This window comes from Canis lupus, chromosome 24, assembly GCF_011100685.1.
Source record: "Canis lupus familiaris isolate Mischka breed German Shepherd chromosome 24, alternate assembly UU_Cfam_GSD_1.0, whole genome shotgun sequence".
NCBI lineage: Eukaryota > Metazoa > Chordata > Mammalia > Carnivora > Canidae > Canis > Canis lupus.
Window position 1 is genome coordinate 3101182 of NC_049245.1, and position 23537 is coordinate 3124718.

General features: G+C 38.6%; 1 protein-coding gene across 8 annotated transcripts in view; it reads left to right on the plus strand.

Annotated features, from left to right (window-relative positions):
* Positions 1-23537, plus strand: part of RALGAPA2 (Ral GTPase activating protein catalytic subunit alpha 2) — a 327065-nt gene that overhangs the window by 50165 nt on the left and 253363 nt on the right. For 7 of the 8 annotated variants that reach the window (XR_005377488.1, XR_005377489.1, XR_005377487.1 and 4 more), the window contains exon 4: positions 22523-22580. Coding sequence is in view for 2 of the 8 variants with exons in the window: in XM_038571432.1 (XP_038427360.1) it covers positions 22523-22580 (58 nt within the window). In the remaining 6 variants the exon portion in view is untranslated. Of the gene's footprint in view, positions 1-17495; positions 17617-22522; positions 22581-23537 lie in introns of those variants that run through there. The other variant, XR_005377491.1, reaches the window with a different exon arrangement.

The window sequence follows — 23537 nt, forward strand, 5'->3', positions numbered from 1 at the left end:
ATTAATTCTGCCAATCCATGAGCATGGAATATTTTTCCATCTCTTTGTGTCTTCCTCAATTTCTTTCAGAAACGTTCTATAGTTTTTAGGGTATAGATCCTTTGCCTCTTTGGTTAGGTTTATTCCTAGGTATCTTATGCTTTTGGGTGCAATTGTAAATGGGATTGACTCCTTAATTTCTCTTTCCTCAGTGTCATTGTTAGTGTATAGAAATGCCACTGACTTCTGGTCATTGATTTTGTATCCTGCCACTCTGCCAAATTGCTGTATGAGTTCTAGCAATCTTGGGGTGGAGGCTTTTGGGTTTTCTATGTAGAGTATCATGTCATCGGCGAAGAGGGAGTATCTAAGAATTTCTGATCACCAGAGTTTTAAAATTTATTGGCATGACCCTTATTTTGAGGGTCATAATTTTTTCAGTTCTATTTGCTCCAGATTAAGCTTCATTGTCTTCAGTTGTTATGTATGTTAGACAAAGCATTACAGTAGTGGCAGTAGAAGTGTCTGTAGATACCATTTTACTAGCTTCTAGTTGCCATTGCAGCAGCTTTAAACTCTGCTCTCCATCTGATTGTTCCTTTAAATGCCTTTTCTCTCTGGCTTCTCTTAAAATCTTTTTTCCTAGTCTTTGGTGTTCTTCAGCTTCACTACAAAATGTCTAGTTGAAGATTTCTTGTCTTGCTTGGTGTCTGTGGGTTTCCTGTATTTCTAGACTCAGATCCTTTATCATTTCTGTAAAATGCTCAGCTGCTATCTTCTCAAATGTTGACTCTTTTCTGTCCTGGTATACTTTCTAGGATTCTTATCTAAACCTCCATCTATTCTCCACGTCTTTCAAGATTGCTTTCACCCTCTTCCCCCCCGGCACCCCCCCCCCCCCCGCACCCCCCCCCCTCGCCCCGCTGCCTTGTGCTGCATTCTAGGGAATGTTTTCACTTCTTCCAAGCAGTGTTTTGCCTCTCAGTGATTTTTGTTTCATGTTTTAACTTCCTTAAGTTCGGTGTTCATATTTGGCCTGTTGTTTTTGATAGGTGCTTGATCCTTCATTTTTAGATCTCTTTTGTTTTCTTAAACATTTGACACCTACTATTTCATATTCTGTATCTGATAATTCCAATATCTAAAGTCTTCGGTTGTCTAAATCTGCTGTCTCTCATAGTGGCTTCTTCTTTTGCATACTTTGTGATGGGATTTTGAGTTCAGGCTTAATTGAACATAGATTGAATCAGTTTCAGTCCTGTGTTTTTCTAGAGGGTTTGTCTTTCTTTTGCCAGGAGGCTGGGAGTGTTCTTGGTTGGGACCACGTTGGATTCATTTGAGGGTCCTGATTTATTAATGGAATCTCAGGTTCAGTTCCTTAAACTTACTGTGTGGTGGGAACTGGGGTCTGGAGGGCACAGACATCTAAAGATCCTGCAGTGAAATTGGCGTTAGTTCTCTGGCAGAGTTTTTTTTTTTTCACAATCCTGAATTGTTTCTCTTGAGCTTGTTGCTTACAAATCAGGGTTTGGCTTACTTTGTTCCTGCCACCTTCTTTCTTCTTACTTCCTTTTCCTACCATTTTTTCAGTCCTTTGTTAGTTTCCCAGTGTCATCTAAAGCCCAGAAATGTTTTGAGAATTACCCTTACTGTCACTAATTGCAAGTCTCATTGTCCTGCTGCAGGAAAGCCCATCAGAGACTGTAGTCCTCTCCCTCCCACAGAGGAGGTTTTAATACTCTCTTATGTCCAGAAATTCTAGATTAGGAAGGGTGTTATTACAGTTACATTACCATCTACAGAGGATTAGTTGCCTATATAATACAACAAATATATATTATTCAGAGCTTCATAAAACTTTCATTTTGCATAGTAAATATGAATGAATAATGAACCAGCATTACTTTTGTTTATGCTTATGTTCTCTTTCTGTCTCTGGCTTTAGAAGGTAGGTATTAATTTGTATGGTTCATTCTGAAAATTAAGTAACTTCATTGTTATTTCTACAAGTTAGAGCCATATAAAGAGATGGTTTATGAGGATTCAGAGGTAAATACTTATCAAGGTGTAAATAATTGGGGAAGGCTTCCTTTACAAGAGGTAGAATTATTGAGATATGTTAAATCACAGAGGGCTTATCATGTAAAGATAGCCTATGAATAAAAAATAGATTGGAAGAAAGCAGAGAAATGAGAGAGTTTGGAAGGTCTGGAAGGAGAGCGTGTAGGGAGACCTTCAGCCTATCTCTGTAAGTCAGGGGCAATCTGGAAGGGAACCTCTGTAAAAGGAAGCAGTAGTGTTTAGATGTAACGATGTAGTGCTCTGATGAAGCAAGTGGTGTGCAATCAAGGCTGCCAGTCCAGTTGAAGTTGCAGTTTCAGGCAGTGGACAGACCTTTCCATCTGCCTTTATCTCCAGTGGGAGCCCTTATACTCCTTGAAGTTGACCTCTAGACACCTTTGCCTATGGCTGCAAATCTGTGCATCACTTAGAGTTTCAGTGGTTGCTGGTTCATGGGGATGTTTGTCTTTTTTTTTTTTTTTAGCTGAGATTCACTTGTTAATTTTACTTTTTTAAAAAACGTATTTCATCTGTCATTGCTGTGTGTTTCAAATGGCAGTGGGTGGATGATGGTGTGGAACCTCCTAAAATTAATTTACATTGCCATCTTGACCACAATATAAGTGTTTTAAATGGCCATCTTGTGTCATCCTTTCCTTCTGAAGTAGATTCTGTCTTCCTAGTTTTTATTGATGGAAGAGTGAGGTCTTTGTTGTTGTAGGTGACTTGCCCAAGATTGCACATCTATCAAATGGTTGATAGAAATTTAACCTCTTGTCTAATTGCAGAACCCATTTTCTTAACTCAGTGCCATGCCACCTACCATGTAGAAGTCTCAATATTCTGCTTTTGAAGCTGTATTCTACAGGCCATGTATGCCAATATGTATCTATTCTTGGATAGTTCATTCATTTATTACACACATTTACTGGGTGCCAGCTCTGTGTTTCAGGCACATTTCTAGGTGCTAGAGATATGGCAGTGCACAGGTTACACAGAACCCCATGCCCTCATTCAGCATATGTAACATTTCATGCTAACTGAAGTTACCACTGGTAACAATGAACTTATTCCAGAGCTCCAGGAATAACTCTCAGTCACAGAAAATTCTAAGTGTCCCTTTGTAGAAGTGATACTGTAGTGGCAGCCCTTGAGGTAGCTACTTGCATAGGGGAGAAGGAGGGCTGATGTAGAAATGTAAGGCATCTGGTGAATGGACTTCAAGGTCAAATAATTCACTTAACTCTGAGAACCGTCTGGATTCAGTAGTTGAGAAGTTGTTTTAGTGGTACATAGGATTTGTTTTAATCAGTTATGGTAAGATAGGCACAGTAGGCATGTCATGCAAGCAGGGCTATGGAGAAAAGCACCAGAGAGCACACAGAACTGAGAGTGGGATGTTTATTGTGATTTTTGAGGGAAGTAATGGGCAAGGCAAGGTAAGCAAGCTAAGCAGATTTAGGATTGGATAGTTTGAATAATTTTGGCAGGCTCTAGGCTGTAGAGGTGGCCCCTAGTTGTCTTGTACCTAGTCCCCAGGTGATTTGAGCAGGAGGATAGTGTCCCACGTATCAGAGTTTATCAAAGGAGGTGGTTGCCGGACTGAATTTTGGATTGGTTGATTTGCCTGTTAAAGGCATGTTGGGAGGTGCTGACTGTGTGTATGACTTAGCTAACCCTGGAAGGGATAGTCCCTCTGAGGTCAGCAAAGGCCTAGATGTCAGAGCATCAAAAATATAGACAATAAGAGCATATTAACAACAACAGAGATATTGTTTTGAGCTGTCTTCCATGTGATATGCCATTTCCTTTTAGTACAGAAATGCAGTAGTTTGGAGTTACTCATATATGGTTGAGAAAATTCTAGGATTTGATAGCAAGGCATTTCCTTCCCCTCCCCCCTTATTAAAATATGCATTGACAGAAGAGGTTTAATTTTCGAAGCTTACACATGTTGGCCTCTGAATGCTACTCATTTATATATTTTTCAAATATCACAGAGTTAGAAATCACAGATATACAGGACACTTGACTTCTAGATTCCTTAGTTTTAGATTTATCCAATATTACCCCACTAGATTAAATAAGCCCTGTTTTTTCCTTCCTAGAGACCTGAATAGGTTCTTTATAACCTGTAAAATGTGGCCCAAGCTGGGCTAACACTCTGAGTCACTCTGAGGTCCCCATATATTTTTCTTTCACGTGTTGTTGGGGATATTGTTCTGTGGAAGTGCTCTCTCACACACATACTGCTTTGCTTATTGCCCCTTTACCTCTTTTTGCATAGTTTTACATCTGCCTCTTGGTTTATGCAATTCTCTTTTCAGGGATTGCCCTTTGCTCTACTTGTCATCTGGCCCATACTTTCAGGCTCTGTTCAGATTCACTGATTCTTTTGGCAACTCCAGCTAGACGTGCCCACTTTTTTCTGTGAACTTGTATAATAGACTCCTGCTAGTTACCATTTCATTGTAGCTGGATGTTCTTAGTTTTCCCTGAAGGTGGCTGTGTCTTAGCTTCTTAGTAAGACTGTAAAGTTCCTGAGGCCAGCAACCATTAGGTATAATCCTTTGTAGCCCTTGCAGTGATTTGCACCTGTTTATATTTATTGTTGGATTAAAGGCTCTTAAATTCTCTTCCCCCATGGAGTTATTTGTTATTTTTATGTTAAAACATCTTTCTTTCTCACCTAAACCTCTCTGGATAAAAGAAATAGGAAGAAAGTAGCTTTAGATCAGACACTGATACTGCCAAGCTGTGTGGCCTTGAGGTTGGTACTGGCCCTTTCTTTTTTCCTTTTAATTTGTTTTTATTGAAATTTGATTTGCTAACATATAGTATTGCCCTTTCTTTACTTTGGCTTCCTTGTCTGTAATGTGGAGGAGTGGGACTGGATAGCCTTGAGGTTTCTTCCAGCTCTAACAATCCACAACACTACAAATCAGGAAATTCACAGGCAAGTCTTTTAGCATGAAATTTAATTTCACGCTTCCACTTAGTTTTAAATATTAAGTCGACTTAACTCTGACTAGCCTTTGCAGATCTTAACATCTCAGTTGCTTTTTCTCTAGGGCAACTCTGTTCAATAGAACTCTCTGAAATGATGGGAATGTTCTTTATCGATGCTATCCAATTAGGTAACCATTAGCCAAGTGGACTGTTCAGTGCTTGAAATGTAGCTGCTGTGACCAACTGAAGTTTTAATTTTAAGTAATTTCATTTGATTTAAAATTTAAAATTAAATAGCCTCATATGCCTAGTGGCCCCTGATTAGACAGAGAAGCTCAATAGTCTATCAACAGAGCTTTGTTGCCTCATTAGAAAGGCTTATTTTGCCTTGTTAAACACTTGGTGAAATCCTCAACACGTTGCACATTTGTGTCCTTGTAGGACAGGGGACTTAAGGTTTAGGTTTTTACTGAGATGGTTTCCTTGGGCTTCTCAAGCACTGTGACCAAAGTGCCCTTGGCTAGGTGGAATGTGCCTTTTCCTCCAGTTGGAGAAGCTTGGCTCCAGAGTGGCCGTACACAAACACAAACTTGAAAAGCCACACACAGATTCATTCTACTCTTTTCATCCTTGTTTTAGGATGAAAATAATACTTTAAATAATGGCCAAATTAAGTAGTACTTCATCTCCCCGTCACAGCTGCCACCTTCCCTGCACCCACACTCCTCACCCCAAGATAAAGAAAACACAGTGTCATCTCAGGATGTTGTATGCTGTTTCTGCTTCTCCCTTGCTTCAGTGGGAGGACATCCAGGTTGAAGAGGCATGGGCACTGGGGACAAACTGTAGCAGGGGAGCTACCCAGAGAGTGCCGATGAACTGTGGGCTTGCTTCTTCAGGGGCAGAGAAAGGGGAATAATATACTATGGTCACTGGTGTTTGTTTTTCCTTTACTATTAAAGATGAAGTTTGGTTGTTTGAAATTTACTATAGGCCTCTTGTCTTACCATCTCCCTTCCCTCTCTCTGGTGTGGAAGTAACGCTGGATTGGAGACAGGACTCATGCACATGGAGTCTTGCTGGAAGTAGTTAGTTTGGGAGTCACAGTTGACTGGCAGTGAAACCAGGGCTATAGTGGAAGTTGTCTTACTTTAATGGAATTCAGCACTGGGTCTCTTGTTCTTTATTGCTCCAAGTGAGATTATAAATAGATTGAGTCTCTAATTCTTTTCCTCAGAATAGGGGGAAAGGATTTTTGCTATCTTCTCTGATAATAATACCTCTACTGGATCTAGTGCAGTGCCCAGAGTCGTGCAAAAGAAGGTGAAACGAATGGCTCCTTTTCACTCTCTGTAGGATTGCTTTGTATTTGCTATTAATAATTTGAGTTTTGATTTTATTTCCAATATAGATGGAAATTATTTATAACTTCACACTTAATAGCATCATCCTACCTCAGATATTGAAAATGGAGGTAAATTTCCTGAAGAAAAACTAGAATTATGAATATCATAGGATTAAAAAAAAATGCTGAGGTGTTTGTTTCCATTTCTCCTTGCCCCTCCCCCCACCTCATTTTCCTTCCCCTGCTTTCTTTCTCCTTCTTTTGGTGGAACTGCGTATCTTTTGTAACTCTGCAGATGAAAATGAATCCAAAGCTCCCACAGAGGTTCAGTGGAAAAGCTTGGGCTGAATTATAGACAAATCCACATATTCAGGACAGGTATCCTGCAGTATTAAGTCACAATCCTTTTGTTTTCTTTATACAATGGCTAACGCCTTTTCTTACAAGCAAATACCACATAGCAAGGCAGCAGAATTGTAGTTTTGCAATTAACTAGTTTCCACAGCCCCTGCTCTCCTTTGCTTTATTTGTCATTATTTATTTTAGACTGTCCAGTGTGCAAAAATACTTCCACACTACTCCCTCCTTCTCATGCTGAGGTGAAGGACTTCCTTCCACAAACCTCTCATGTTGTTATTGCTTTTTATTCTTTTTCCCACAAGGACCACTTTACTGTTTTTGAGTGGAGGAGGGACAAGTACAAATAAAATGAACAAGAAAAACAGATTCTTCTTAAATCCTTGGAATTTAAGTTCTTATTGAGGATTTCAAATGTTTGGGTGCTTATCCATGGATTTTTTTTTTTTTTTTTTTTAAGAATGCTGCCAACTTTGAATGCAGCTCCTGGGTCACTGCAATAATTCTAAATGACTGATTACAATTGGAAAACAACAACAACAAAACAAACCTAGTGTTAGTTCACATTTCCTGGAGAACATTTTAAAAAGAACTGAGCCAGTAGAGACACCCATCTCCAACCCTCAAAGCTGTCCTGAATTCTAGCTGACAAGCATAGTCAGTACCACTGGTTACCTTGACCAGAATGTTAGGTCACTTTTTATGACATCAGGGGTATATTTTAATGTGTTTTATATATTTTAAATGATAATAGAGGTATGTATGTAAGTGTTCTGGCTTCATAACGTTAGTCATACTTGTTTTTATTAATGTTGAGCCCATGGTTGGGAACAGCTCCAGATGATGGCAGTGTTGTTATGGCACAGTGTGATCTGCTCCATGACAATCCTTAAGGCCCCTCTACAGGCACACAGTAGAGGCCCGTATGGCCCGCCATGCCCCTTCTCATTTGTCTCACGGGTTGCCAGTGGTGGTGAGTTAGCTCAGAAATCACTCCTCCGTTCTGTGCCCTATAATGGATACTGGGGGGATAATAAAACATAGGGCCCAGGCCTTTTGTTTCTATAGCCTGTGGTTATACTGGTGTCCGCTTTGAATCATGAAATGTTTATGATCTCTGCAGATGGGAAAGTGGAAACAAAATATAAACATCCAGTCTTTTCTGAGGATTCTTTGAATGCATTGCTTGTGGTTAAAATTTGATTACCTTATTATAGCATGTTAATAATTTGAATTAGACTACAAGTGTCTAAGTTGAAAATTTTCAATGGATGTTTTAACTTTTAAATTTAATATTTAAGACTACAGTTTTCCTTATGCCTTGAAACTTATAGGTAAGAAAGTTGGGATTGACCCAACAGGATATATTGAATTACCCAATTCACCTTGGGGGAAAGGAAACTGGAGACATGTTTGTGGAAGTCTGAAATTACATTCTGGTGATTATCTGTTGCAGCCCAGATGCCCTGAGCTTCCTGGCATGCCCGCCCCTCTCTCATGTAGTGTGCTACTTGACTCATTGGTAATTGATACCCTAGGGAACAGGGCCCCTGGAAGGCAGCACTAACAGATGATTCCAAGAATCCTTTTAAGGGCACATGGTAGAAATGGCATCAGGGCAAAATATATAGAAAATTCACAATAGCATGTTGTGTTTATTGTTAGAATAGCAGAAGATATGTAAGGAGCTTTTCCTCTCCCTTTAAATTGGTTTGAAATTAGTGTGTTAACACAGTTTGGATGAGTTGTTTTTTTTTTTTTTTAAATAAATTTAGGAGAGACTTGTACAAACATATGGTATAAATTTTCTATGGCTTATTTTGTTTGGATGTGTAGTGTGGTGTCTGGTACAGAGTGACATCTAGTGTTTGATGTGCTTGTGACACTGGCCTGGTTGGAAGGAGACTCTGGCTTATAAAGTCTGCGTGCAGTGCACCAACTGTTCTTGCAGACTTTGGGCATTTGCTGAGTGAACTTGGCGGAGTGGCCAGTCCTGAGCCAATTGCGTTGAGGCAAACGTTTAAATCCTCTAAGATTCCAGGATGGCAGAAACTATAAGGTGGCATCTAACTGACACTTTGTTAATTTCTACTCATTACTTACCTGGAAACTCTCTGGAAGTGATTTTTTTTGTTTTGTTTTGTGAAAAAAAATGGCACAGAAAAGATAACTAACTGGTTGTGCTGGTCCCAAAATTGAAGAGACCTGAAAAATACAGTTTTTAGCCAGAAAATAGAAGCTTGTATGAAATGAAGAAAAGTATAGCATGTTTGCTTGTGCCTGAGATTTACCATGTAAGATCCTTGTATGAAAAGAAGACCTCTCTTGAATCTGTTTTGATGAGTATTTTACTCAGAATGAAACCATATATCATGTGTAGAATTACATGTTACTAATTTGGAGATTTGTGAAGATCTCTGGATAGCTACTACTTAAAAGTAGAGTCTAGTGCAATTTGATTTTCTTTAAAAAGATACTAGACCTTTGCATGATCTCAAGCAAAGCAAAAAAACAACCGACCAAGTGCCTACATTTCTGTGTTTTGGAATATTGCATTTTTAGTATGATGAAAATAGTTTCCGATCTGTATCTATCAATTTTGATCAATATTGATAGTACTTTTATCCACTCCATGGTCTGTATGTCTTATGCTGGTGCTCTTGAATACCCTCTTTTCCCACTACTTCAGCCTTTGTGCAGAGCATCACTCTTCCTCCTACTTGAGTATCCTGCTAACTAACTAGTCTTTTGATCTGTGATCTTCTGCCCCCTTCTGTCTCCCTCACCTACTTGGAATTCTTGTGAAATGTAATTCTGATTCCCGTGGCCTTTAAGATGAAGACTGAACCCCCACCAAGATGTTCAAAGGCCCTCGATCTGGCGTCTGCCTGCCTCTCCATCTCTTGTCACGCACCTTACTTTTGCTCCTACTGGTCACAAAGCAGCAGGGTTTTTTTGTTTTTTTTTTTTTTTTTTTTTTTTCCTAAAATGCCCCCTACTGCCTGGGTTACTCCAGTGTACCCTTGAGGATTCAGTTCAAAGGTGATCTCCCTTTGGAAGTGTGCCTTGTCTGTGCTCACTTCCTTGCACATGTACTGACAGCCCTGATATTCTTGTCTTTTCCCCTCAGGACTATCACTTAGAGCAGGAACAGTATCCTATGTCATTTTATCTCTGATCCCTTACATGGTATCTGGCACAAAAGGGACACTTAACAATACTTATTAATGAGTCTAATAAATGGTTGATTTAGAGAAAATTTTGTTTTAATTACCTATACTACTACAAATTCAGATCTCCATCTAATAGCTTAGTGATTTGCAGTACTTGGAGATGCTTTTGTTGTGAAATTTTCTTTTCTTTTTTATTTATTTCTTCCTTAAAAATCACCTTTTATTAACTTTTTGAGTTGAAAACTTATTTTTGTTTATTTCATTCTGGTATTATAGAAAATTAAACTCTACAGATTTGCCTCTTTCTCAGCTTTGACCAGTTTTTGTTCTATATAGCATTCACATTGTTGATGATCTTTTGTCTGTAATTACAGTCTTTTTTTTTTTTTTTAAACCTGAGTGTTGCTCACAAGAATGTTTTAAAATCCCTCAAGTGCTTGGAAATTTTTTTAGTTTAAACTCTCAAAGGTGGATGTGCAATACATGGAGTTTGCTTGTGACTTGTGCAACTCCTACTTTGAGGGTTTATTCACATGGCTTAGAAAAATAAATTTTGGTTAATTTGGTAAATTTTCATGAATGTTTCTGTCTGTGAAGTGAAATTTTATCTCTCTACATATATATATTTAACCACTCTCTTCACTATATTCAAAGATGTTGTATTACACTATATGGCCTGTTTTATCTGTCGAAGATAGAATACATTAAAATCTCCTAAATGTATTTCTCCTCAGTTACTGCATGTGTTCTATTTTTATGTACTTTTTTCATACTGTGTTATTGGTTATTGGTTGCCCAAAGGATTGTATTAGTATATTGTGAATTACATTTTTAATCTATTTGAAGTGATTCCTGTTGTCCTCCTTAAAGCCTTTTCACTTGATAGTGATACTACTTTGCTGTGTGTTTGTGCTCATGCACGCCTGATATGTTATTTTCTGTACTTCATTGTTAACCTTTCTGATTTTGAAAGCCAGTTCTGGCTAACTTGGTCTTTGGTAAAGGAATTTAATCTATTTGTATTTATGATTTTTGTATGTGATAATCAACATTTTTGGGGTATTTTCCTCTTTTGTTTTCTGGGGGAGGTCACTTTCACTTTATGGAATATACTTTATGATTTGGAAAATTTACTTTCTATTTTCTATCATTCCAATAATTATATTTAAATTAGCAAAATACTATTCAAAACTTTTTTCTTCTAATTACTTATATGAAAAAAAAGCGGTACTTGATGATAGCTCTATGCTTTTACTTTAACCCTGTGTATCTTTTGTACTTCTCGCTTCTCAGCTGTTTTAAATATTTTGTGTACAGATTGTTTTATTATAGTATTTTTAGAGGGGCATATGGGTGACTCAGTGGTTGAGCATCTGCCTTTGGCTCAGGTCATGATCCTGGGGCCCTGGGATCAAGTCCCACATCGGGCTCCCTGCAGGGAACCTGCTTCTCCCTCTGCCTATGTCTCTGCCTCTTTCTGTGCTCTCTGTGTGTCTCTCACGAATAAATAAATAAAATCTTTTAAAAAAATAAATAAAAATAGTATTTTTAGAATGTTATTTTTCTTAGGTTAATCATTTTGAAGATTTACTCTAGTTTTCATAACCACCTTAACTCCTATTATATAAATCTAGTTCACTGTCACAGTGTTTATACCCCTTACCTTTGTTTTTGGATTGTTTGATTATTCTCTGTATTTGCTGGAATATGAATTTGCTTAGTATGTCAAGAAAGGGAGATATGTGGCAGGTATACTTCCAGCTATAGAATATCTTTCTTTTAGCTTCAGACATATATAGCTGATTATATACTTTCTGAATAATAATCTTTTTTTCCTCAAAATTCTGAATTTTGTTTTCTTTTTAAAATAGTTATAGTTTACTCTAGCTATCTTTATCATGTGCTGGATTCTTATGTAAGTACCTGGTCTGCTTTGGGACTTCTGTATTGGTGGTATTCTGGTGCCCATTGGCTTGGCTTACAGTTAACATTGACTACTGTTTTCTGAAGCTTAATGTTGCAGAGGAAAAAAACTGAGATTAGTCTGATTTTTGTTCTTTCATACATATTCTGTTTTTGTAGGTTTCTTTTTTTTTTTAAAGATTTTATTTATTCATGAGAGACAGAGAGAGAGAGAGAGAGAGAGAGAGAGAGGGGCAGAGACACAGGCAGAGGGAGAAGCAGGTTTCATGCAGGAAGCCTGATGTGGGACTCGATCCTGGGTCTCTAGGATCATGCCCTGGGCTGAAGGTGGCACTAAACCAGTGAGCTACCCAGGCTGCCCGTTTTTGTAGGTTTCTGTAGGATTTTTAGTTATACTGAATTTACAACTTTAAACGTACTGTATCTTGGTATTTATCTCTGTTCAACCTGTTTAGTTCTAGGGAGGCCTTGTGATGCACAGCGTTACACTTGGGGGACCCTGTGGTAAACTGTAGATTCATTTTTTCTGTGTTTGCATCTCCATGTAATATTTTCTGATTTCAGCATGTTGCTTATTTGTGCATCATCATTTTCTTTATTTTCCAAGATTTTAAAAAAGATTCAGTGTCCTGGATCTTTTAAGAACGTGACTCAAATTCTAAAAAAATTTACCCTATTTCAGCAGATCTCTTGTTCAAAAGAAGGAATCTCCATTTCTCTCTAGGAGAGTCTCCTCCTTTACTACATATTCTGGCTATGTTCTACTTTCATGGGAGGGGCACCAACTCACCCTAATGACTGATGCCTAGCAATTTCATCTGTGCTTTAAGCAGTAATTTCTCTAAGTTTTGGTTATAGATTGGATCCTTTACCCTTTCTGGATTTTAATTGCTTAATGAGGTTTTCACCATTTTAATATTGGTTATTTTCTAAAATATAAGAGGGAGAAATTAAATATGCCTCCATTTTTATTACATTCCATATATCCTTTAAGTGTCTTTGTCCTGTATTTTAGTCTCTCTTTTGAAATATTTTCATTCATTTTTACCTTAGCTGAGAAAAGTATTGCCTCTCAAGTAATGATGTAATCAAGCATTAAGGTTTACTGTAATGTTTAGAAGCACAATTGCATGCTCAGTTATCTTTATCAAATGCCTATTTGCCAGTTTCTGGGTTTCTACCATGTTAGAGTATTACCTTCCTTAAACTGGAGAATTTCCTTGTGTCTGCCTGTACATGTGAACTAAAATCAGAATTCCCATTGTCTTCTGCTTTTTCATTTTTCACTCATTCGTCTCTTTGTGTATGCAGTGCTTATTAAGAAACATGATGAGCCAGGCACTGTTCTGGGTTGGGGATACAAGAGGGTCCCTTCTCTCAAGGAATCTAGCACCTAGCAATGGGGTAGGCCCTGTGTTCATCTAGCCGAGAGGCATGCTGGTGAGGGGTTAGGTGAGATGTATGGTTGAAGTGGGCCCTTCTGAAGAGGTAATGGTTCAGTTTGGTCTTAAAGACTGAAAAGAATATAATGAGATGAGCTGTACTTTCCTTGCCCTGTAACAATGTGGCTAGCAATTAGATAGATAATGCACTGTTCTGCAAGAAATTGCCATATAAGAAAAAAAGCACTACCGTTTTGGCTAAAAATATAGCCATCTTATATTTAACATTATGCAGTTCTTATTTTTAACTCATTTCTCTTAAATTTTAGGTTATCAAACAAGTGTTGACACCCAGAGTTTAATACAGATATTTTGTTCACACTGGAAGATCAAGTCATTGTTAGTAAGAGATGTGTGTGTGGCTAGACCCATGATGGCTAAAGAACAAATTACCCTCCATGTAGGTCTATCCTGAAGCATCAGCACTGCCAGCCTCCACCTCCCATGAGTCTGTCTGAAACCAGACTGTCCTGGTGGCCTGGTGTCGTCTTGACCTAAGTGCCCAGTTGTCAGAAGTTTTCTGACCATTTATAACTCAAAAGATCAAGTAACTAAGACTTAATGTCCTTTTAAAACAAACTCCCTATTTTTTCCCCAGTCAGTACTTCCTTTACCTTGAACCCTTAGGTCATGTGGCTAGTTTCAGGGAGAGTTGCACCCTGTGCTCCCTATTTCTGGACACAACAAGTTTAGTTGGTCATTGTTTTGGTAGATTACCTTACATGAGTTAGGATATAATCTTGTCCTCATTCTTCATCGTCCTACCTTTCTAAGTGGAATCAAAATCAGTGTGAATCTACTGGGATATGTTGCAATCATCTGGTAATAATTTGGGGAAAAAATGTTTCCCACACAAATTAAACAAAGATCAGCAGTTTTAAAGTACACTATAGCATCTTGTATAAACTCCAGCTTACATTTCACATTATTCCTGGTCATGCAGTAGGTTCTGAAGCAAAAAGAACTATGGATAATCAGTTAAAAGAATGACAGATTCCCTGATGTGCCGATCAGTAGTAATACCTAATTTTGATTTCAAGTGTGCTATAATGGATTACCATATAGATGCAGCTGAGCACTGAGCATTAAACAGAGCCATGTGTTTTTCAGAAAAGTAATATTTATTCACACTGTGTGGCTTTCTTGAAATTTTTTTATTTTACTCTCTAGTGAAACTACAAACAAGATATCAATAGCTTATGTAGCATTCACAGTATTGTAACTTAGAATATCGGCTACAGTAGAAATGCCATAATGTATTTGTCTCAGTAAAGGTAGGCTTCATCTGGGACTATCTGTGGGACAGGCTTAGCATTTGGACACAGATTGGCATGTGGGGCTTTATTTTTATTGACTTCAGAGACTTTAATGCATAAAAAATGGTCCTTGGAATATTTGGGTACAAAAAAGAAGCATCAGTGTGTGGGTGGTGTTTCCACCTTTGAGTTATGTAAGATTCTGTCCATTTGGGAATGTTTTTAGTAGCTCAGACTTTGGGCATTTTGTTTCATATCCAAACCTTAGAGTTTATTTTCGAGTGTCTTTAAAGTACATCCACTTTATAAATCTGAAAACTTTTATCCAGAAGTGGTGATGATAATAGGCCTGACCTCAGAACAAGTTGCAGACTACTAGTGGTGAATGGCAATATCCAGGCATCTAGACACACATCATCTTGCTGTGTTTTTTAGGTTTCTTTATATTAAAAAGACATTTTTCTCTATTACTCATTAAGAAAAGAAACCCAAATCAAGGAGACAGATAAGCATTTTGGAAAGTTGAAAAGGATGATTCAGAGCCAAATTGGTTTCCTGACTAAAGTAAAGGTCTGAAGAACAGTGGGCATGCCAAGCATTCATCTAGTCCAGTAGATCTATTACTCTGTGGAGTAATTCTCTTAGCATCTTCTATATGATGTTTTAAAATTAAGTAGTAGGATGGGTTCAGAAGATGATGCTGGAATGCAGCTGGGGTGCCCCATGCCCTTGGTGCAGAATACATGAGAAAGTAGGACACTGAGTCACTGCTGTACCATTCACTCAGGAAGAGTGAAAAAGAAGGCAGAAAGAGAACTGGAAGAACTCAACAGGCTTAAGCTTCAGTAACATGAGGCAGCAGCCCGTTGACAAGAAACAATGCCAGCAGAGATGGTATCCCTGAGGTAGGGTGCACTGCTCTTAGTACTTCAGCCTCTTGATGTGATGAACATATTCTAATTAATAATTGGAAGATTATTGTGGTAGATAGAGAGAGTGCTGCTTACATTGCCCTTCAAGAAAGAATTTGCTACCCAGCTGCAAAGAGCAGGGTTAGGGCAGCCTGAGGCTATAAATGCCTTCAGCTCTCCAGCCGTAGTCCCCTCTCCTCACCTCTTCTCATCGCTAGCCAGCAACAAGGACCTAGCTATTTTCAGGAATGTCTGACGCCTGTAATGCGCCCTCTTTGCTCTGGAGCTTCTGCTAGGCTGGCAAAGACTTTCAGCTCTGCATGGTGGTCTGAGGCTCCCTGTCCTCTCCTACTTCCTTATTTCTCTTCCACAGATGTTAGTTTTTAGTAAACCAGGGTACTCCTAACTCCACCACAGTGTCCATCCCCAGAGAACCCAGCCTACAACGAGTGTTTTTCAATTTGTTATCAAACATACCGAATTAGCCTCTGCAATAAATTTTTTGTGAAGGAACAGTATGAGTTAGAACCATAAAACTTAGATGTAAGTGGAGGCCATTTTTCTCTCTTCAGTCTGTAGACATCCTAGCCCATCCCCAGGTCATGCTTTTTCTGGGTTCTAGAGTTGTTCATTTGGTTGGCAGCAGCTTTTTCTGGGCTCTAGAGTTGTTCATTTGGCTTACAGCAGCCAGCTGAGACCCTGGTCCTTATTCTCAAGTCCACAGTCAGATTTTCTCAGACAAACCTCTTTGCTTGTGATGTTTTCCCATAATCTGTGGACAGCTCTCTGGGTCTTAGACTCTTTTCTGTGTTCTTGTCTACAGCTCATGGGCATATTTATGTTTATATTCTTCCAGCAGGATAGTGCTTGCATGGGTTCATATTAAAATATTCCATAGGGAACTGACTTATTTTTACATCTTCTGATTCTCTTTTAGTATAATAGATCTTAAAAAATAACCTCGTTTTTACCCTTCCTTCCTTTTGTGTATTATTCATCCAAAACACACGTTGGTATATATTGCAAGGTAAAGACTTACTTTGATTTTTCCCCCCTAAGGACCCATTTACTTGCCTCTGAACAATTTATAGATTGATTGATCCTGCCTGGTGTTTGATGTCTGGCTGACAAAGGTTATGGGTTCTTCCAGCAACAGATAATGTCGAGTTCACTTAATTTAATACTGAAGTCACTATTAGGTGGCATCATTTTTCTTATATTTTCCAGCATCTTTAACTTTTTCTAACTGGTTATACATAAATAGTTACAAGTATTTTTAATCTTTTTTTTTAAAGGTTTTATTTATTCATGAGAGACAGAGAGAGAGAGAGAGAGAGTCAGAGACACAGGCAGAGGGAGAAGCAGGCTCCATGCAGGAAGCCTGATGTGGGACTCGATCCTGGGACTCCAGGATCACACCCTGGGCCAAAGGCAGGTGCTAAACTGCTGAGCCACCCAGGGATCCCCTATTTTTAATCTTTAAAACAAATAAATGTTCAGACACTTGGCACATCCAGAATTCTTCTTTGACCTGTATCCACTTGTCTCCAGTGTCTGCTCTTCCTTCTTCATCTTTATTGCCTTTGTAGAAAGAACTTCCATGCACCAGTGTCTCTAAGGTTTCATTTCATCTCATTTTAAGGTCTCTCAGAGGGATCTTATATACACATATCTTCAGCTGCTACCTATATCCTGTTAACCATCCAAATCCTTCTTCTGCCCTGCAGACCCATATATCTAATTGCTTAGAATATCTCTTCTAAGAAGTCCTTTGACACTTCCAGTTCCAGGATATCCAGAACCAAACTTGGCATGCTTCAGCTCTGGGATTCATTCTGGATTTGATATCTTAGATAAGAGTATTACCATCGACTGAGCCATTGGGGAGTCATTCTTAAGTCCTCCATTCACCACAACTGCTCTGTCTGACCATCATCTTGACAGTTTTACCTCTTAAATATCTCTATTATATGCTTACCCTCTTTATTTTGCTGACCTTGTTCAGGCTACTTCAATCCTCCTGTGAAAAGCTACCAATATCTCTTCATTGATTTCTCTGCCTCTCTTCTCAGCCATCTTAAATTCTCTTCCAGCTGGAACCTGTTCAGTGACTGCACAGTGCTCCATGAGGTCATGGAGGGACTGCCTCTCCAGTCCCTTCTCCCCTCCTCACCTACCTGCCAGCCAAGTGGGCCTTCTTGCTGTTGCCGTTACTTTCAGGTATCAACCTGTCTTTGCCTCTTGGCCTTCACACATGCTGTTGTTTCTGTTCCTGTTCTCTACTAGACTAATATAATTAATCCTATAAGCCTCCACTCAAGTGTCCTTTTCCCCGGAAAGAGAGAACCATTCCTTGAAGTTTCTACTGAGATGAGGTGCTTTCCCCCTCACCTCCATAGCTCCCTCAGACAAACTTCTGTCAGACCTTTTTTTTCTTCTCCTGAATGATACTTTATTTCTTGCCCACTAATCACATCATGCTTAGAAGAACAAGTATTTTATGAATATTTATTTTATTTCTACATTTCAAGCGCCAAGCTTGGTATCAAGTGTGTAAATATTTTTCACTAAATGAGGTTTGATAATGAATGTGTCCATTTTGTGTATAAGTGTGTTTGAGCATATGTCAGCATTAAAACATAGTAAAACAAGATGTAAGAAACTCTTTAGTGTATTGTGCTCATGAGATACCAAGCAAACATGTTCTAGAGGAAGTCAGAAGTGGAAAGGTAGGTGAGAACTCCTGTTAGTGATTGTCTGCATGAGATCAGCCACATACTGCTTTTAACCTATATAATCAGAAATAGTTTTCAATGTAGTTTGTATAGCATTTTCATCTGTATAGTTGGGTGGTGTGAAGAATTTATAAGAACTACTGTAACTAAATGCATTTATATTTTCTTACCTATGTCAGATCTTAAAAAATTAGTTCTTTTAAATTATACAGCTTTTATATTTTTGTTTGGGTTTTCTTTACTAAGTTCAGGGTTAAAAAAAATGCCCACACATTTTAATGTATTTTAATGTAAATATTGTCGTTAAGTCAATGACCTGTAAGGAAAGATGAGGTATATTTTATGCTAATGTGAACAAAAGACCATAGTAAAGATTAGGATACTTGTAAAACTCAAAACAGTTTTACAAGTAAAAAGCATGCATAATTCTTCAACTGAGTGTTTATTTAAGTACATGCTATGTGCCAGCCGTGCTCTAGGTACTGGGGATACTTCAGAGAAAAGACAGAAGTGTTCTTGTTCTCCTGGGCTTTACACCTTTGGGGAGGGATTACTGCCTTCAAATGAGTGAACTTGAAGATAACTTCAGCTAGCCGTGAGGGCTTAGAGATGACAGAACAGGCAGTAGAGAAAGCATCAGAGCAGTGGTGAGGTGGTGCCCAGGAAGGCCTCTGTGGGGAGGCGGCACCAGCAGTGAGAGCTGGATGGTGAAGTGGCACCGTCATACAAGACTGTGGGTGGATTCTGCCAATCCATTAGCATGGAATATTTTTCCATCTCTTTGTGTCTTCCTCAATTTCTTTCAGAAGTGTTCTATAGTTTTTAGGGTATAGATCCTTTACCTCTTTGGTTAGGTTTATTCCTAGGTATCTTATGCTTTTGGGTGCAATTGTAAATGGGATTGACTCCTTAATTTCTCATTCTTCAGTCTCATTTTTAGTGTATAGAAATGCCACTGACTTCTGGGCATTGATTTCGTATCCTGCCACACTGCCAAATTGCTGTATGAGTTCTAGCAATCTTGGGGTGGAGTCTTTTGGGTTTTCTATGTAGAGTATCATGTCATCGGTGAAGGGGGAGAGTTTGACTTCTTCTTTGCCAATTTGAATGCCTTTAATTTCTTTTTGTTGTCTGATTGCTGAGGCTAGGACTTCTAGTACTATGTTGAATAGCAGTGGTGAGAGTGGACATCCCTGTCTTGTTCCTGATCTTTAGGGAAAGGCTCCCAGTGTTTCCCTATTGAGAATGATATTTGCTGTGGGCTTTTCATAGATGGCTTTTAAGATGTTGAGGAATGTTCCCTCTATCCCTACACTCTGAAGAGTTGGATTGGCAGAATTAATATTGTGAAAATGTCAATGTTACCCAGGGCAATTTACACGTTTAATGCAATCCCTATCAAAATACCATGGACTTTCTTCAGAGAGTTAGAACAAATTATTTTAAGATTTCTGTGGAATCAGAAAAGACCTCAAATAGCCAGGGGACTTTTAAAAAAGAAAACCATAGCTGGGGGCATCACAATGCCAGATTTCAGGCTGTACTACAAAGCTGTGGTCATCAAGACAGTGTGGTACTGGCACAAGAACAGACACATAGATCAATGGAACAGAATAGAGAACCCAGAAGTGGTTTATGGTCAACTAATATTCGATAAAGGAAGAAAGACTATCCACTGGAAGAAAGACAGTCGCTTCAATAAAAGGTGCTGGGAAAATTGGACATCCACATGCAGAAGAATGAAACTAGACCACTCTCTTGCACCATACACAAAGATAAACTCAAAATGGATGAAAGATCTAAATGTGAGACAAGATTCCATCAAAATCCTAGAGGAGAACACAGGCAACACCCTTTTTTAACTCAGCCACATTAACTTCTTGCAAGATACATCCACGATGGCAAAAGAAACAAAAGCAAAAATGAACTATTGGGACTTCATCAAGATAAGAAGCTTTTGCACAGCAAAGGATACAGTCAACAAAACTAAAAGACAACCTACAGAATGGGAGAAGATATTTGCAAATGACGTATCAGATAAAGTGCTAATTTCCAAGATCTATAAAGAACTGGGATCCCTGGGTGGTGCAGCGGTTTAGCGCCTGCCTTTGGCCCAGGGCGCGATCCTGGAGACCCGGGATCGAATCCCACGTCGGGCTTCTGGTGCATGGAGCCTGCTTCTCCCTCTGCCTGTGTCTCTGCCTCTCTCTCTCTCTCTCTCTCTCTCTCTCTCTCTGTGACTATCATAAATAAAATAAAAAAATAAAAAAAAGAACTTATTAAACTCAACACCAAAGAAACAAACAATCCAATCATGAAATGGGCAAAAGACATGAAGAGAAATCTCACAGAGGAAGACATGGACATGGCCAACACGCACATGAGAAAATGCTCTGCATCACTTGCCATCAGGGAAATACAAATCAAAACCACAATGAGATCCCACCTCACACCAGTGAGAATGGGGAAAATTAATAAGGCAGGAAACCACAAATGTTGGAGAGGATGTGGAGAAAGGGGAACCCTCCTGCACTGTTGGTGGGAATGTGAACTGGTGCAGCCACTCTGGAAAACTGTGTGGAGGTTCCTCAAAGAGTTAAAAATAGACCTGCCCTACGACCCAGCAATTGCACTGCTGGGGATTTACCCCAAAGATACAGATGCAATGAAACGCCGGGACACCTGCGCCCCGATGTTTATAGCAGCAATGTCCACAATAGCCTAACTGTGGAAGGAGCCTTGGTGTCCATCGAAAGATGAATGGATAAAGAAGATGTGGTCTATGTATACAATGGAATATTCCTCAGCCATTAGAAACGACAAATACCCACCATTTGCTTCAACGTGGATGGAACTGGAGGGTATTATGCTGAGTGAAATAAGTCAGTCGGAGAAGGACAAACATTATATGGTCTCATTCATTTGGGAAATATAAATAATAGAGAAAGGGAATATAAGGGAAGGGAGAAGAAATGTGTGGGAAATATCAGAAAGGGAGACAGAACATAAAGACTCCTAACTGCGAAACGAACTAGGGGTGGTGGAAGGGGAGGAGGGCGGGGGATGGGGGTGAATGGGTGACAGACACTGAGGGGGGCACTTGACGGGATGAGTGCTGGGTGTTATTCTGTATGTTGGCAAATTGAACACCAATAAAAAATACATTTATTATTAAAAAAAAAAGTCTGTGGGTGGAAAAACATCTAGACCCTTCAAGGAGTATGTGCCATTTAAAGTCACCCACATTTGACGAAGTTTACCTGTTGAGCCTTTTCTCAGTAGACGTTCTTACATGTTCATTATTATCAAATGAGAGCAAATGAAGTAATATATATGTTAACTGACCCAGTTGGGAGGTTAAGACAAGAAAATTCAGTGAAATAAAACAAAACCTCAGGCTGGCTCAGATGGAGGAGGCAGTTTATTAGCTACCTGGAAATATACTTATTCAGGGGCTCTGGATATAAATTTTTTACCTTCATCTTTCAAAATATTAGAATACTAGCCTAGATAAACCTAGGATGAGGATTTTTCATGGTAAAAGAGTGATGTGTTATCCAATACCAAGAAATATATTTTGATACTTTTTGGATTTCCGTATTTCTTAAAACGGTGGCTGCAGATAAAGTACAAAGAATCTTATGACCCAAGAGTAATGTGCCAAAACTTAGTTTAGAATGGGGAAAGAAAAGAAAAAGGTCATTAGGTTTTTTTTCTTTAAAGCTGCTTTAATAGCCAAATACTCTTGTATATCATAAATTCATTATTGTGTCTTTCACTGTGTGTGGGGAGAAGGGGGTGAATTCCTAACTGGGATCCTAAACTTATTTTTAGTTGTTAATTTCAAGAAATTCTTGGCAGTAATTTCATTTTATTATTTCACTGTATGTTCATGGTCTTATCCTCTTTGTTGTTCATCTTTTCCTCCTAACTCTGGCCTTTGTCCAGAGACTAATAATGATGATATTGGAGAGGGTAAGTGGAAGGTGGAAAAGCAGAAACCTGGGGAATCTGGCATTTGAGAAATTACTCTTTTAATATGAACTTAAGCAATGGCTATGATTTAATTAACGATAAAATGATCAGTTTAGGTTTTTTTTCTCCTCCTTTTTCTTGTTTTCCTTTAGGTGGAATTAAACTTAGGACAGTGATCCCTTTAAGGCACTCAGGGAAGGAAGGTTGCTTGGGGCAAGTAAAAGGCTGTCCCATGGGCTACAGGGTCAAGTGTGCTACTTATGTTATTACAAATAGTTTCTTTTCTTTTCTGAAATATATATATATACACACACACACACATATATGTATATATACACACACATATATAGTATTATTATGAAATGTGTAGATAATTTTCTCTTTATATCTTATCAATTTTTAAATTTGTTTTATAGAAAATACTGCAATTTCTACCTGAACGAATTTTCTTTCGATGGCATTACCAGAGTATAGGTAAGAACAATTTAAAGATTTCTAAAGTGATACAGATTTTTTCCAACTGAATTTTCAGTAAGGTTTAATATAATTAGCACCATTGAGGAATGGTAACAAGGATATGCTAGGTAAAAGTAAGACAAGTCCAACCTGGACTTTGGAGGAAAATATAATATCTATCCTTGCTGTACAAGTACTACTTACAGAGATTGGTTCATAGACCAGCAGCATCAGCTTCACCAGAGAGCTTATTAGAAGATGCAGAATGTGAGGCCCCAACCAGAACTACCAAATCACAGTCTGCATTTTTAACAAGGACTCCAGGGGATTCCTGTGCACAAAAATTGAGAAACACTTGATCTGGAGTATTTTTCTTAAGTAACTTCATTTTTTCTTACAAAAATATCTTGTTCTTCAAGACTTTATCACTGATTCAGTTATTCTGTTTGAGTGCATTAGGGTGTGGCAGCAGGAGGGAACTTGAGGCATAGTGAAGTTACCATGGCTGCCCTTTCTGTGCCACTCTTGACATTGAACAATGTTTCCTCTCAATTTATTTTTTTATTTTTATTTATTTATTTTATAGATTTTATTTATTTATTAGAGAGTGAGAGAGAGAGCGCACTCACAGAGGGAGAAGGTGAGGGAGAAGCAGACTTCCCACTGACCAGGAAGCCCCATGTGGGGCTCAATCCCAGAACTCTGAGATCATGACCTGAGCTTATAGCAGCAGATGCTTAACTGACTGAGCCATCCAGGTGCCCCTCCTCTCAATTTACTATTCATGGCACAACCAATGTAATTTGTGGTATCAACTGTGAATCCTTTCTGTTTAAAGCGTGTCTGATTTGGTCCTTCCACCTTAGATAACTGACAGTTCTCCCATTTTTCCTTCTTGCCAAATGATCATATTTGAGGAGAGCATAACTTCATAATGGAATTTTAACTCTCTGATCATTCATTCATTCAAATACT